The sequence below is a fragment of the Pygocentrus nattereri genome, chromosome 17 (genome assembly GCF_015220715.1).
Source record: "Pygocentrus nattereri isolate fPygNat1 chromosome 17, fPygNat1.pri, whole genome shotgun sequence".
Classification (NCBI taxonomy): domain Eukaryota; kingdom Metazoa; phylum Chordata; class Actinopteri; order Characiformes; family Serrasalmidae; genus Pygocentrus; species Pygocentrus nattereri.
In genome coordinates, this window is record NC_051227.1 from 38,973,799 (window position 1) to 38,987,020 (window position 13,222).

The 13,222-nt window shown below is 44.3% G+C and overlaps 1 protein-coding gene across 2 annotated transcripts in view; it reads left to right on the plus strand.

Moving 5' to 3' along the window:
- The window catches only part of hip1 (huntingtin interacting protein 1), a 49,450-nt gene that overhangs the window by 19,457 nt on the left and 16,771 nt on the right, over window positions 1-13,222 (plus strand). For both annotated transcript variants that reach the window (XM_017724519.2, XM_017724521.2), the window contains exons 2-14: window positions 2,509-2,572; window positions 3,132-3,274; window positions 4,423-4,479; window positions 5,724-5,804; window positions 6,030-6,106; window positions 6,274-6,335; window positions 7,453-7,593; window positions 9,196-9,253; window positions 9,497-9,572; window positions 9,751-9,894; window positions 10,875-10,972; window positions 11,453-11,525; window positions 11,690-11,873. In XM_017724519.2, the coding sequence (XP_017580008.1) occupies window positions 2,509-2,572; window positions 3,132-3,274; window positions 4,423-4,479; window positions 5,724-5,804; window positions 6,030-6,106; window positions 6,274-6,335; window positions 7,453-7,593; window positions 9,196-9,253; window positions 9,497-9,572; window positions 9,751-9,894; window positions 10,875-10,972; window positions 11,453-11,525; window positions 11,690-11,873 (1,258 nt within the window). The remainder of the gene's footprint in view (window positions 1-2,508; window positions 2,573-3,131; window positions 3,275-4,422; window positions 4,480-5,723; window positions 5,805-6,029; window positions 6,107-6,273; window positions 6,336-7,452; window positions 7,594-9,195; window positions 9,254-9,496; window positions 9,573-9,750; window positions 9,895-10,874; window positions 10,973-11,452; window positions 11,526-11,689; window positions 11,874-13,222) is intronic.

The window sequence follows — 13,222 nt, forward strand, 5'->3', positions numbered from 1 at the left end:
GTTGAATATAGGTTGAAAAGGATTTGCAATTTTTGTATTTTTATATTATTTTTTTAAATGTTTTATATTTATATATGTATGTAAAACATATATTATATATTATATATATATATATATATATTATTGTGGGGCAGTCGTGGGCTGGAGGTCAGGGAACTGGCCCTGTGACCGGAAGGTTGCCGGTTCGATCCCCAGTGCCGACAGTCCATGACTGAGGGGTCCTTGAGCAAGACACCTAACCCCCAACTGCTCCCCGGGCGCCGTGGATAGGGCTCCCCACTGCTCCGGGCAAGTGTGCTCACTGCCCCCTAGTGTGTGTGTTCACTAGTGTGTGTATGTGGTGTTTCACTTCACGGATGGGTTAAATGCGGAGGTGGAATTTCCCTGTTTGTGGGATCAAAAAAGTATCACTTAGCTTAACTTAGTATAATATATATAAATATATATACAAACACAATTCAAAGAAACAGATCAATTTTTTTTCACACTTCCCCACCAAACTCTGAACTGTGCTCCTGAAAGATTGTCGGGATTTATGGTCCATCTCCACAATGAACAGTGTCACAGTGCTGCGCTGCAATTCACCAACCGTACTTTCTTCGTCCTCTCTCTCCTCCTCCAAGCTTAATTTCCTTAATCAGCCATCGTCTTGGCTCCTCAGCTACCCAGTGTGTTAAACAATAATGGGTCCTGGCGGCCAGTGAGCGAAAGCCAGAAGCCTTTGGCAGCTAGTGCTCTTATTCATATGGGTGACAAAGTCTCCGTTCGGACAAATTGAGCAGCACTTGTGTGGGAATCACTTGCTTTTGGCACAGGGAGCCATTCCAACAGTACCAAAGTGTTTGATTGATTTACGGGATGCTTAGCCATTGCAGCGAGTTCCAGCCCTGTCTATATTTTGCCGTCCTCCTTCCAGAGCTTAAAGCATAAGTTATGATTCCTTACCCCCCCCCCCTTTTGTTTCAGGCTTTATCTGCTCTTCATGGGTGAGTTGTGCTTGTAAAGGGTACATGAACATGCTTAGGTTGTGCTCTGATAGGAAAATAAACAGGGTCTGCTGTTCAGTCAGACGTGCGGCCTGTTTTGAGCTCGATCGTGAACTGGTGAGGTCAGTTTATCGCCGAGGCCTGGAACTACAATTGCAGCAGCTCAAATATGCAAGAGTTGTTTGTTCAGGAGCAAGGGCCAACACCCTTATTCTTCATCCCTACACGTCCTCTTCTTCCCCAATCCCCAGAGCCCAGCTGCGACTTAATGAGACACTTATCCCTCAAATCCATCTTGCCCAGACAAAGCCTAGCCTTGTCACCTTTAGCGGGGGAGTCTGGCAGCGAGGGCTGAGGCAGAGGATCGGAAAACAGAGCCGAGTTTCTTCTGGTTTTTCTAGAGCCCTGTCCCACTGTCCCTGTAGCATCATTAAAAACCAATCCTGAATCTTGTCAGCTGTGTTTCATTACACTTCTTGGATCTAGTCTGGCGTCGTCCAAGCAGCATACTTTTGGTCACAACTGACCGAGTTGAAAATCCGAACAAAAACATCATCTCTGCTAAGGATAATTTGCAAAGCAAATCATTTCAGCTCTGCCCTAATTCATGATAATATAGTGGCATCGACACTTTTTCAGTGGTCAGGGTTACTTTTTCTGCGGCTCTGTACTCCGATATAAATTTCAACATTGACTGGACCCAACCCTGTAGATCAAGCTGGGAGTTTCATATTGAAACGATGGCCAAGGATGTAGCTTCGTGCCTGGGAATCATAATGAAACCAAACCTCTCAAGACTGAGGAATGTTCTGCAAACTGGAGGTCACAGGGCTTCAGCAGCGAGCCTCCGATGTTGCTAAACATCAGCAGGAAGTGAGATTGAGAAATGCACCTGACCTTCCGTGACTTCGTCCTCTTAAGCAAGCGTATGTTGTAGCAGCGATGGGTGACGACAGCGTCAATGAGCTTGAGGTTTCACATCCAGCTGAAAACACCAACCTAGCATGTAAAAAAATGACTGAATGTTTTTGAAATAAACTTTGTTTTAGTGCTTCTTCGTCTCAGATGTGACTGAATGTGTACACCTTGTGAAAGTGCACTGAGCTGATGTTCAGCATTGGAGAGGGAGCAGGAACTAGAGGAGCATCTGTGGAGGCAACAGATGGCTGAGGGCTCTCTAAAGGTCTCTCTTTAGTTTGTTCAGCTTCAGAGCTCCTGACAATGCCCCTCCTTGTGTGCATGTTGGTGCTTAGTTGAAGCATATTGTATTACCAGGCCAGAAAACCATTTCTTAGGAGCTATGAGAGCTTTAAGCAACACTACCTGTCGCCGACTGTTGGGGCTGAGAGTCATTTGTATTCTGTGACTCTCACAGTGGTAGAATTTTGCTCAGCAAGGCCTTCACAGCGAGGCGAAGCAGCACCGTCTCTATTAGTACTCCTGACCTGTTTGTTAATGTTTTACTCGTCTGTGCGGGAGAAATGCATGATGCTTAAACCTCTTTTTTCCGTCTTTTGCACAGGCTGTGAGCATCAACAAGGCGATCAACACACAGGAGGTCGCCGTCAAAGAGAAGCACGCCAGGAATATCCTTTTATTTGTGCTAGTGAGTAAAAGAGTGGAGAGTTGGCGTGAATGGAAGGAGTGGACTGTGGGGAGGGAGAACAAAAATCTATACTGATAAAAAATTCTCTTGGTAGTCAACATGTTAATATGGCCAAGCGAATGTTTTGTTTTTGGTTATGAGAATGAAATTTTCAGTTGTCTTGCACGTGTAATAGTCTTGTAGAAATCCCCCTCATATATCAGAGCAGGGATGTTCAGTTCTGGTCCTGGAGTCCAGCACCGTGGTGATTAATGGTGCCGTTTGAGCTGGGAAATCTCCAGGTCTCAGGACGTGCAGGACCAGAGCTTGGACACTCTTGTAGCGCTACTTTGTTTGTTAAATAATCAGCCTTCACTAATTCAGTACATGGTTTTCCTGGAGGACTAGTTAATCCACTTTCCCCTCTTTGGGGCTTTGTTAGTCATTCCTAGTGAGTTCGCCGGTGCTACCTGTGGAGCTGGCCAAGATTAACAGCTTTGAGCTTAGGCTTGGTGCAGGTTCTAATCTCCTACTGAGTCATCCTTAACCATGCTTCCCACCCTGCATCCTGGGCACTCACCATGAGAAGGGGGCTCACACGTTCTGGGCAGCTGTAAACCGCCTGCCACTCTCCAGCAATGCTGTGCTCTGCTGGAAGTTCTGCCACGTCTTCCACAAACTGCTGAGGGACGGCCACCCAAATGTGAGTAGATCTTCTGACTTGGGGGACGTTGTTCATGGATAAGCTTTTCTATGGTCAGGCTTAGCTGATGATGTGTCTGACACAGTTACTGACAATATGTTTCACATGCATTTAACCCATTCCGTGAAGTGAAACACCACATACACACTAGTGAGCACACACACACTAGGGTGCAGTGAACACACTTGCCCAGAGCGGTGGGCAGCCCAATCCGCAACGCCTGGGGAGCAGTTGGGGGTTAGGCGTCTTGCTCAAGGACACCTCAGTCATGTGCTGTCGGCACTGGGGATCGAACCAGCGACCTTCCGGTCACGAGGTTCCCTAACCTCCAGTGCATGAATGCATAAATGACGTGGCAGCACTTAATAAACTGTGGATGTAGTGCAGGTAGAACAGTAGCCACCAATTCTCCTCCTGGAGATCTGCTTTTCTGCAGAGTTTGGTTCCATCCTGCATCCGTCATGCTAACCACCTGCTACAGATTGACCTTCGCAGCCCAGTCCCCTGACCTGGCTGCCTCCTAGCTCTAACAACTTTTTTTAAGCAAGTTCCTTGGATATTGTCCGAGATCTGTACCCGATCACCTTGAAGTGTTGTGTTAATCCTGACAAATGTGTAAACTAGATACATCTGAATGGCAGACAATACATATGTGCTGTCCCCTTGTACAACTGTTTAACGTTCAGGCCTCGCATGACCTGTGATTTACGGCAGTGACCGAGAGAGAAGGGAACCCTGAATTGATGGTCCCCCCAACTATCCTTCAACACAAAGGTCGAAAGCCTTTAAACAAGGCACATACCAAGTGGCGATTCGAGGCATTTATAGCATTCTTTTCATGATAGTTTGTATAAATTGATATTAAACTTAAGTTCACAAACGATGATAAAATGGTCAAAAATAAGCTGATCACAGCAAATCAACGGCCACTTTTATACCAAGAAACGATAGAGGAGTAGCGTAACTGAAAGGTAGAGCACGCATTTCTTTCACAGGTCTGACAGGTTGTGGTTAGAATGAGACTCCTCAGCAAGGCAGATCACCAGGACCAGGGGTGGTGACCACTGATGTAAAACACATACTAGCCCTCCTGGCCCCAAAGCCTGTCAGTACACTGTGATGTCTCCAGCCCTGTGTCTTCTCCTCAGGTTATTAAAGACTCTGTGCGAAACAAGGCTGACCTCAACGATATGAGCAGGATGTGGGTAAGCATAACCAGAGAGTTGCTCATTTAAATGTTTTTTTTTCTCCCCCCATTTTGAATCCTAGCAGGCGTTGGTAGACTTTGCGCAGTGCAGATGTCAGGATCTCTCATTATGATGAACATGATCAAGTGTTTTGTTTTGGATTAGAAAAGGCTGCTGTTAGTTCTGCCCCTGCTGATCACTCCACTACGTGTTGAATGTGGCTTTTGTGGAGCTCTGTCGGGTGCGTGTGTTATTGTATTTGCAGTCAGTGACAGTCAGTGGGCCGGTTGATTGGTGATGAGTGACAGCTCCGTGACGGGGCTGTGTGTGTGTGTGTGTGTGTCAGCCCTTCTAACCTCAGCTGACGGCATACAAGCTTTAATTAGCGAACGATGACATGGATTGAGCTTTTTTTTGCTTTAATAGAGCATTAGACTGACCTGCTTTTAGTGAGCCTAACAGTCTTTCATAATGTTGTCTCAGTGTTATTGATTTGTCTTTCTGTGACGGTGCTGGCTCTTATTACAGTTGGAGTGTATGAGGACCGGCCTTGCTCCACCAGTCTAGAGGAAGGATAGATGGAGGGTACATGCTGAACAGTCTGTTTTTTTATGGGGGTGTTCTAGTCATTTCCCTCTAGTTATTTGCTGATGGTGACGATTAAGAATCGAGGCAGGAGAAATGTTTCCTGTGAGCGCTGTAATGCTCTTCCTGTTATGATGTCACCGCCATGAGCTGAGGGATGAAGAAAATGACTCAAACTTTTTTTTACTTTTGTTAGGCCCTTTTTGCATATATCCGCACTCACACCCACTCTGTCCACTGCAACTTACCCTCAAGTCTATCAGCCTTATATCACAGTCTTTTTCTTTTTCTGTCTCTCTCGCGCTCTCTCTCTCGCGCTCTCTCTCTCGCGCTCTCTCTCTCGCGCTCTCTCTCTCTCTGTCTCTCTCTCTCTCGCTCTCACTCTGTCTCTCTTGCTCTCTCTCTCTCTCTCTCTCTCTCTCTCTCTCTCTCTCTCTCTCTCTCTCTCTCTCTCTCTCTCTCTCTCTCCCTTGCGCTCTCTCTCTCTCTCTCTCTCTCTCTCTCTCTCTCTCTCTCTCTCTCTCTCTCTCTCTCTCTCGGTGTCTTTTTCACACACCCACACACACACACTGTATTTTAACCATAAGAGTTTGTTGGCAGCTCTTTGATGTTGTCTTTGACTTTGATATCTTTTTTTTCTTTTCCTCTCTGTCTCTCTGCACCCTTACATGGCCCAGGGCCATCTGAGTGAAGGCTATGGGAAGCTGTGTAGCATCTACCTCAAACTGCTCATCACCAAAATGGAGTTTCACATCAAAGTGAGTGGAGCAGGTCCACTGAGGACATCATCCTGTCATCTTTTCTTTTTTTTTTTTTGTTATCGTCAAACTGACCTTTATCTTTTTCAGCCTCCAACTCTGGCCATATGATATTTTGAGTCAATGGCTACTTTAGTAGTGGAAACGGTGGGCTGAATTATGCTGTTCGTCTTTGTGCCAAGTTGGAAAACATCAAACACCACATTTTCCCATCTCTTACCCTAGAATCCTCGTTTCCCCGGCAACCTTCAGATGTCAAACAGGCAGCTCGAAGAGGCAGGCGAGAATGACGTCAATAACTTGTGAGTTGTGTGTTTCGCACGGTGCACACGTGAGCGTAATGATTTGACCTGGAATTGTTCAGACTTTGCCTTCATACCCTAATGGGCTTGATGTCTTTATTCGTGGGGGGTCCGGTTATGCTGGCTTACACCTCTTTTACACTTTCCTCTCTTCCCAACAATTCCAGCTTCCAGCTGACTGTGGAGATGTTTGATTACCTGGAGTGTGAGCTGAATCTGTTTCTTGGTGGTGAGTTTTTGCCCCAATGCTTATTGCAGCTCAGAAATCAAATCATTTTGATATTTGCACATCAATAAGGTGGTTCTGAGAACACGGCAGCTTCTTAGTTTGATTTGCAGATGCTTCCCCTTTTTATCTGTTTCCTTTTCTCAGTAATGCCGTCTTGACAGCTACACATCTTTTCAGAGCCGTAGTGTTGATTTGTCTTCCCGCAGTGGAAGGATGGACAGAAACCGCTGTGGATTTTTTTTTTTTTTTAAGTAAGACTGGGGCTTGATTTTTATTTATTTATTTATTTATTTATTTATTTTATTATTACCCCCCCCCCCCCCCCCCCCCCCTTCTCAAAGATGAAAGCTTTAGGTTCTGTTTATCTGATGGTGGCAGTTTAGGTCTTTTGCCAGGTCTTGCGTGGTTGTTAAGAGCCCCATTTTCATTCCCATCTCTTAATTTTTTTGAGCTCTGTTTTTGGAAACTGCTTTCTCCTTCCACATACAAGTGGACTCATATCTTATATCTAATCTCCCCAGAAATCTGTCCTGAGAAATGATGAATGACTTGATCTTTATGGCCATTTTTACCGCAAAATGAAATGTGCTCTGTCTCTTTCACTGCACTGTATGTATGACCTCATGATGTGACGTTGTATAAAGACATGTTTGTGTGTAGACTGAGGCTGCAGTGTTGATTGTGTGTGTGTGTGTGTGTGTGTGTGTAGTGCACCAGATGGAGAGATGAATGTGTCTGTAGTGGCGGGAGAAAGAGAGCTAAATGTGTCTGTGAGTGTCTTTGTGTGTGTTTGGCTAAAACGCTGCTCCCTGGCACAGGAAACCACACCTCTGCACGCTGAGAGAACAGAGTCTCATAGGACCTGCATCAGGGAGGGGAGAGGGAGAGAACGAAGGAGGGAGGGGGGGAAAGGGAGCGTTATGTGGTGATGAATATGAATGAGGGGCCGTGGAATCTTATGGACGGGTGGAAAAAGAAGCAGCGATGTGCAGAAACGTTCAGATTAGTAAACACAAATTTCTAGTCACCGTTTTTAAGAGCAGCTTTGTCGTCTTTTTTGAGTCGTGTGCTTAAATGCAAGGCCTTGTTCCCCTTTTGTGTGTCTGTGTGTCGTCAGTGTTTAGCTCATTGGACATGTCCCGGTCAGTGTCAGTGACGGCTGCAGGTCAATGTCGTCTGGCCCCTCTGATCCAAGTCATCCTGGACTGCAGTCATCTGTACGACTACACGGTCAAACTGCTCTTCAAGTTGCATTCCTGTGAGTGAGGCCCCCTGCTGTCAACCCAGCACAGTCTCAGTCAAACATACTGCCTCACAAGCATGCACGTTTAAATCACTGAGGTTGTGTTTTCCCTATGAACTGTGTTGTACTGAATCCTGAATGTGTATAAACAATTGAAATAAGTAAAGCCATTCATTTATATGAGGGGGGGCACAACTCCAGTTCTGGATGACAGCACCCCCCCCCCATTCAAACACATCCACTAATCCTGGCAGTTAACAGATGAGTTGAATCAAGTGTATTTGACCAGAAAATCAACCAACCCACCACGATTTGTCGTGCAGCCCTGTTTTTTTCTGGTTAATCACGATTAATCACGTTCATTTTTCATGCACCAGCTTTACCAAAACATTTCTTTTTTTTCCCCATAGTTACAGTCGTGTGCAAAAGATTGCACAAGATTGGTCAAATGACAATTTTCTAGGTGAAATAAGTTAACACAATGTGATATTTTGAAATGTTGAAATATTGAAATGTGATATTTTCCGGAAAATTTAGTGGACAATTTTTGTTTATTTGCTGAATTTAACATACTGGGGAAAAAATACGAAGTAGCAGCTTTGTGTAGGCCACATTTTATGGTTAATTTTTTAAATTCAGCAAATAAACAGCAATTGTGCACAAGTGTGTTCTCCATAGAGGGTCAACTTATTTCCACTTAGAAAATCACCTGAGACACCCAAACCTTTGCGTATGACTGTACGACAATATGACTGAGTGGATACAAAAAGTTCACCAAAATGTACTGATTACCTTCAAAGTTGAACCGTCATATTAATTCAGGGTGAAGATTAAAATAAGCTGAACACAACCTTCAGTTTTGATCACCAGTGTCAGGTAGCAGCATGTTCCAACTCCTCCGCAACTATAGCTCTTTTACTTTCGCTGCCTCCTGTCCTGTTCCGAGGAGAACTAGAGCTTTCCACTTTGCTGTGCTGTTAGTTTGCGGGTTGTTGATTTATCCAAAGTTTTCCCATGAGCATTGTCCAGCATAGCTTCCCTGAGGCCCGCTCCAGCGCGAACATTACTGGTATTGCTGGCATCAGCAGCGTGTTTTGCTTGTAATTGATACTTCAAACTCAGCATACATTAGAGGTAAACAAACTCAAGGCGGTACAGTTGCTGGAAATATTTTTGGTTGAACTTCGTGCCATTTAAAGTCCATTTGAATGAGAGGGCTAAAGGCAGAGTCAGGGCAACAGTGCGTGAGCAGCTGGGCTTCAGACTGGAGCTACGAATGGCTTGAAATGTCAAACTAGGCAAATGCATTAAAAATGTTACAAAATAAAAATAAAGTGCCATTAATTATTTGTTTTTCGGGAGCTGTTAGCACATTAAATTGACAGCCCTGGCACAACTATGACCGATCCTTAACCTCAGTAACTCATAACCTTTTTAGCTCTTGGGCTTTTCCATTTCTTATAACATTACAAATAAGTGAAGAAGCCCAGCATCTCGGAAATCTCGACATTTTTATCTTATTGTCTGACAGGTTTGAAAAAGTTTGAAAGTACAAACATGCATGAAAACAGACCCGTGCCCATCCTCTCACACGGTCTCTCTTTCTGGCTTCTCCAGGTCTTCCAGCAGACACACTGCAGGGGCACAGGGATCGCTTCCAGGAACAATTTAAAAAGTGAGTCCACTTCTTCAGAACATTGGTGAATCCATCAGCTCTGTCTCTGTACACCGTCCTGTTGGATACACTCAGACAGATGTATTAACACTGCCCTGATCTCATGCATGAGTGATACTAGTGGGAGCTGTTCTAGAGCCGGCACAATTACATAAGGCATGCTGCTTCATGCTTTTGTGTGTGTGTGTGTGTGTGTGTGTGTGTCTCCAACTCTCCTACCCTCACCCCCAACCCTTGCTGTAGGCTGAAGAGTCTATTCTACCGTTCCAGTAACCTGCAGTATTTCAAAAGGCTGATTCAGATCCCACAACTTCCAGAGGTAAGCCACTGTTTGCCAAGCAGATCACTGAATCTCCTCCTGTGGAAAGAAGTTATGTAATCCCGACAAATACCTGCAGCCCTGATTTTCTTTGTGATGGTATCTTTGGGGAGATTGAACCACTTCTGTAGCTTCTATCTGTCTTTTCTTTTGTCTGGTGCCTCGTCCCTCTGTCCAGAACCCCCCAAACTTCCTGAGGGCGTCTGCTCTGTCAGAGCACATCAGTCCAGTGGTGGTGATCCCGGCCGAGGCATCGTCCCCTGAGAGCGAGCATGTGGTGGAGACGGATGACCTCGTAGATACAGACGTCCCACCCCTGCCGGTATCACACGTGCACATACACACACGTAGTTTTGTTCTGAGTCTGGGTCAGCATTTGCCAGCATTTGCTGGAACTGTTTGTTATGAATTTCCCCAGTTCATGTAATTTGGCCCCATGAAGATATCGCAGGACAGTGGTTCTGGAACTGGTTTGCTTAATGACGTAGTTTTTACGTGGTCTGAAGATTTGCTTATGTGGTTTTTGACACTACATGACATATATCTGTAAAGATGAGGGAAAAAATTAAAATAGACACGTGTCCTGTGATGATTAACGGTCTTACCATGCTTGCAGCACGCAGGGATAGTAAACTCTCATTTACCTTCGTTCATTTATTGATTAACTCTTGCACAGACACTTGCGTAGTATAAACGAATACCAGTTGTATCCTAAAACTACGTTTATTGTATCAAGCATAGATAAGATGGTTCTAGAAACATGGCTGTTGAGCTGCGCTGGTTGAACAAGGTCAGGGAGGCAGGGTACTGTGTACTTTTGTGGCAGGCAGATATTATGCTTGTACAAAAATCCTCAGATTACAGCAACAGGTTTCTCACCTCAGACAAAACTGGTTCAGGTGTTGAGAAGAACAGCCACGTCCGAGCTCTTGTACAGCTCGACATCAGGTGACAGCCATAGAGAACAAGGCATCAAACGACGTGCCAACAGACCCCACAGCATCAGACAGATTAGGCCTTACGCAGTGAAGTTTATGTGACATGCACATTTCTGTTCTTCGCTGCTATATTAATTACAGCCGGATTAAAAATGATGGCAAATGACAGCCACAACTTTTAATTGAACTATTTTTGTGTTCTTTCATTTGATCTTCAAATCACACATAACCAATATAGTTGCTCCAGTTTCTGCTTCAGAATTAGGGATTGTTATAAAATTACTGTAATAAAATGCTACTATTATTATTATTATTATTATCATTATTAATGAGTGCTATTTTTGGTTTGATTCTATTGATTTAGAGTGCGGTGGAGAGCAGGTTTGATGACCTCTTTGGCACATCAGCTGCAACTGACCCTTTCAACTTTAACAGTCAGAACGGCATGCGTAAAGACGACAAGTAAGACATTAGACTGTAGAAGTGTCTTAAATGTGAACATCTGGGATGCTGGACTCTAGTCATAGCCTAACAGGCATTTTTTAAAATTGATTGATTGATTGATTGTGTAATTGGCCTGGAAGTCAATGACCCCAGTTGGGGTTGGGTAGCTTCAACAGTGGAAAGGCTTCTTAATAGTGAACCTTTCAGAAAACAATATTTTGAAGTGGTGCTTTAGTGTTAAGGTACTGCACTGTTATGAAAACTGGTGTGATTCTTCTTGGCATCACTGAGATTGTAGGATAAAAATGTTGGGAAATCCCTGATTTAACCCAGCGCCAGGCCGTGTCTGTGTGTGGGGAAACCGCCTCCATGTGTACAATCAGTATCATTGTTTCTCTTGAACTATTTGGAGCGTGGGCCAGCTTATGTATTCGGACGAGCTGTGTGGTTACTTGGCCTCAACACTGAACGCCACCTTATATCTTCCTGTTCCCTCAGAGACCGGCTTATAGAGCAGCTGACTGCTGAGCTCCAGGCCCTGAAAGAAGAGTTGGAGTCTTTCAGACTGGAGGTGAGAGAGCGAATGAGAAAAATAGATGTAGAGAAGAGAGTGGTGCGAAAGACATGAGTGGGTGCATTTGGACGATCTCATGTGGTACAATGTGTGGGAAGATGATTCATTAGTAGATTTCAAAAGACCTGTTACTCACCGCTGGTCTGTCCCGCCTGCCTCAGAGCGGCCGTCTGTGTCAGGCGCTGCGGGGGCGTGTCAGTGAGTTGGAGGCGGAGCTAGCCGAGCAGAGTCACCTGAAGCAGCAGGCTCTGGGCGAAAGCGAGTTCCTGAAGGTGGAGTTGGACGACCTGCGCAGGGTAAAGGAGGACACAGAGAAGGAGCAGCGCAGCCTGACTGAGATTGAAAGTAAGAAAGGATGCACTCTCAAAGGATTTCTGGACCTATACAATGCCCATACAACAAAGCCATAAATTAAACATAGATTTAATTGAAGTTCTTTTTATAGATTGTTTGTTTCTAGATAACTAATTAGATTAGTGGTACTGAAAGACTTCAGTGTGTTTGCCAGTGTCTGTACCTCAGCTGAACATTTGTTGCAAACTAGTTTTTTAGTCCTCTGCTCTCTGCCTCTTTGTGATTCTGTAGTTATTAGACTTTTCCATTTCAAGGCTTCACTCAATCTTCAAGGCTCAGATACACCCTCGGAAGACCAGCCTTCACCAAGTTTTGACTGAGTTCTCCTCTGAATCCTCTTGCAACACGCTCAGGTCTCAGTTTCATCCGCTTGTGGAGGGTTGGTGTTACAAGTGTTTTTCTGCACAGCGTGTGCAATTACACGTTTCCACCAGAGAGGTCTCCATATCCCCGAATCTTACATACTGTATCTTCTAAATCTAATACATTTGGCACGTGAACAGTGTTTATCTCAGTCTTGGATATCAAATATAACTAATTTCATTGCTTCATCATCATAGCACCGGGGTCAGTCGTGTCCCTTTTCAACTTCTGAGCCATTTTGTGTTTTTTTTTTTAGAGAAATGCAAAGCTATCCAATGAACCCATCTTCCCTCTGCAAGAAAAGCATGGTACATGAACTACTCCGCGTTAGTCTCTCAATAGGCAGTGCGACATCATTTGTTGACACACTTCACCTGTTTATTAACCAGCTGTTGCCAGTGCCATTGTTTATAATATCAGGCATGATGGTAACACTACTGGCAGAAATATGTCACCAAGTTAGTTTACCAGATCTTATTTTGGAAGTGTGTTTTTATTTTATGTATTATTTGTCCACACATCCAACTTGATGTATTTGACACTATTTGATATATTTATATAATATCGTCTCCAGGCTATATATATAATGTAAAATATATAATAATGGACATTTTAAGCGATACCACAAAGAAATGAAAAGAGGGGCTTTTGTCAGTTTTTGTTAAACTCTCTTCAAATCCCCCTTTTAATAGAGCAGAACTCATTTTAGCAAAAGTTTTTAATTTATTGAGCAAATATAGGGGCCACCAATATATTATGCACCACTAAAAGTAAGGCTTCTGTCCTTCTTTTTAGATATGAGTGAGTGCACGCTCAGAAAAAAAGGTACTGGGGCAGTACCCCTCTTGTCACTGTGGTGGTACCCTCAGGGGTACATCCCAGTACCTTTAGTCAGGGAACATACCTGTACCAGAATTCATGGAAATGATCATTTCCAAACTGTACTGACTCCACGCACCCCGTCTCGTCTCCAGGCC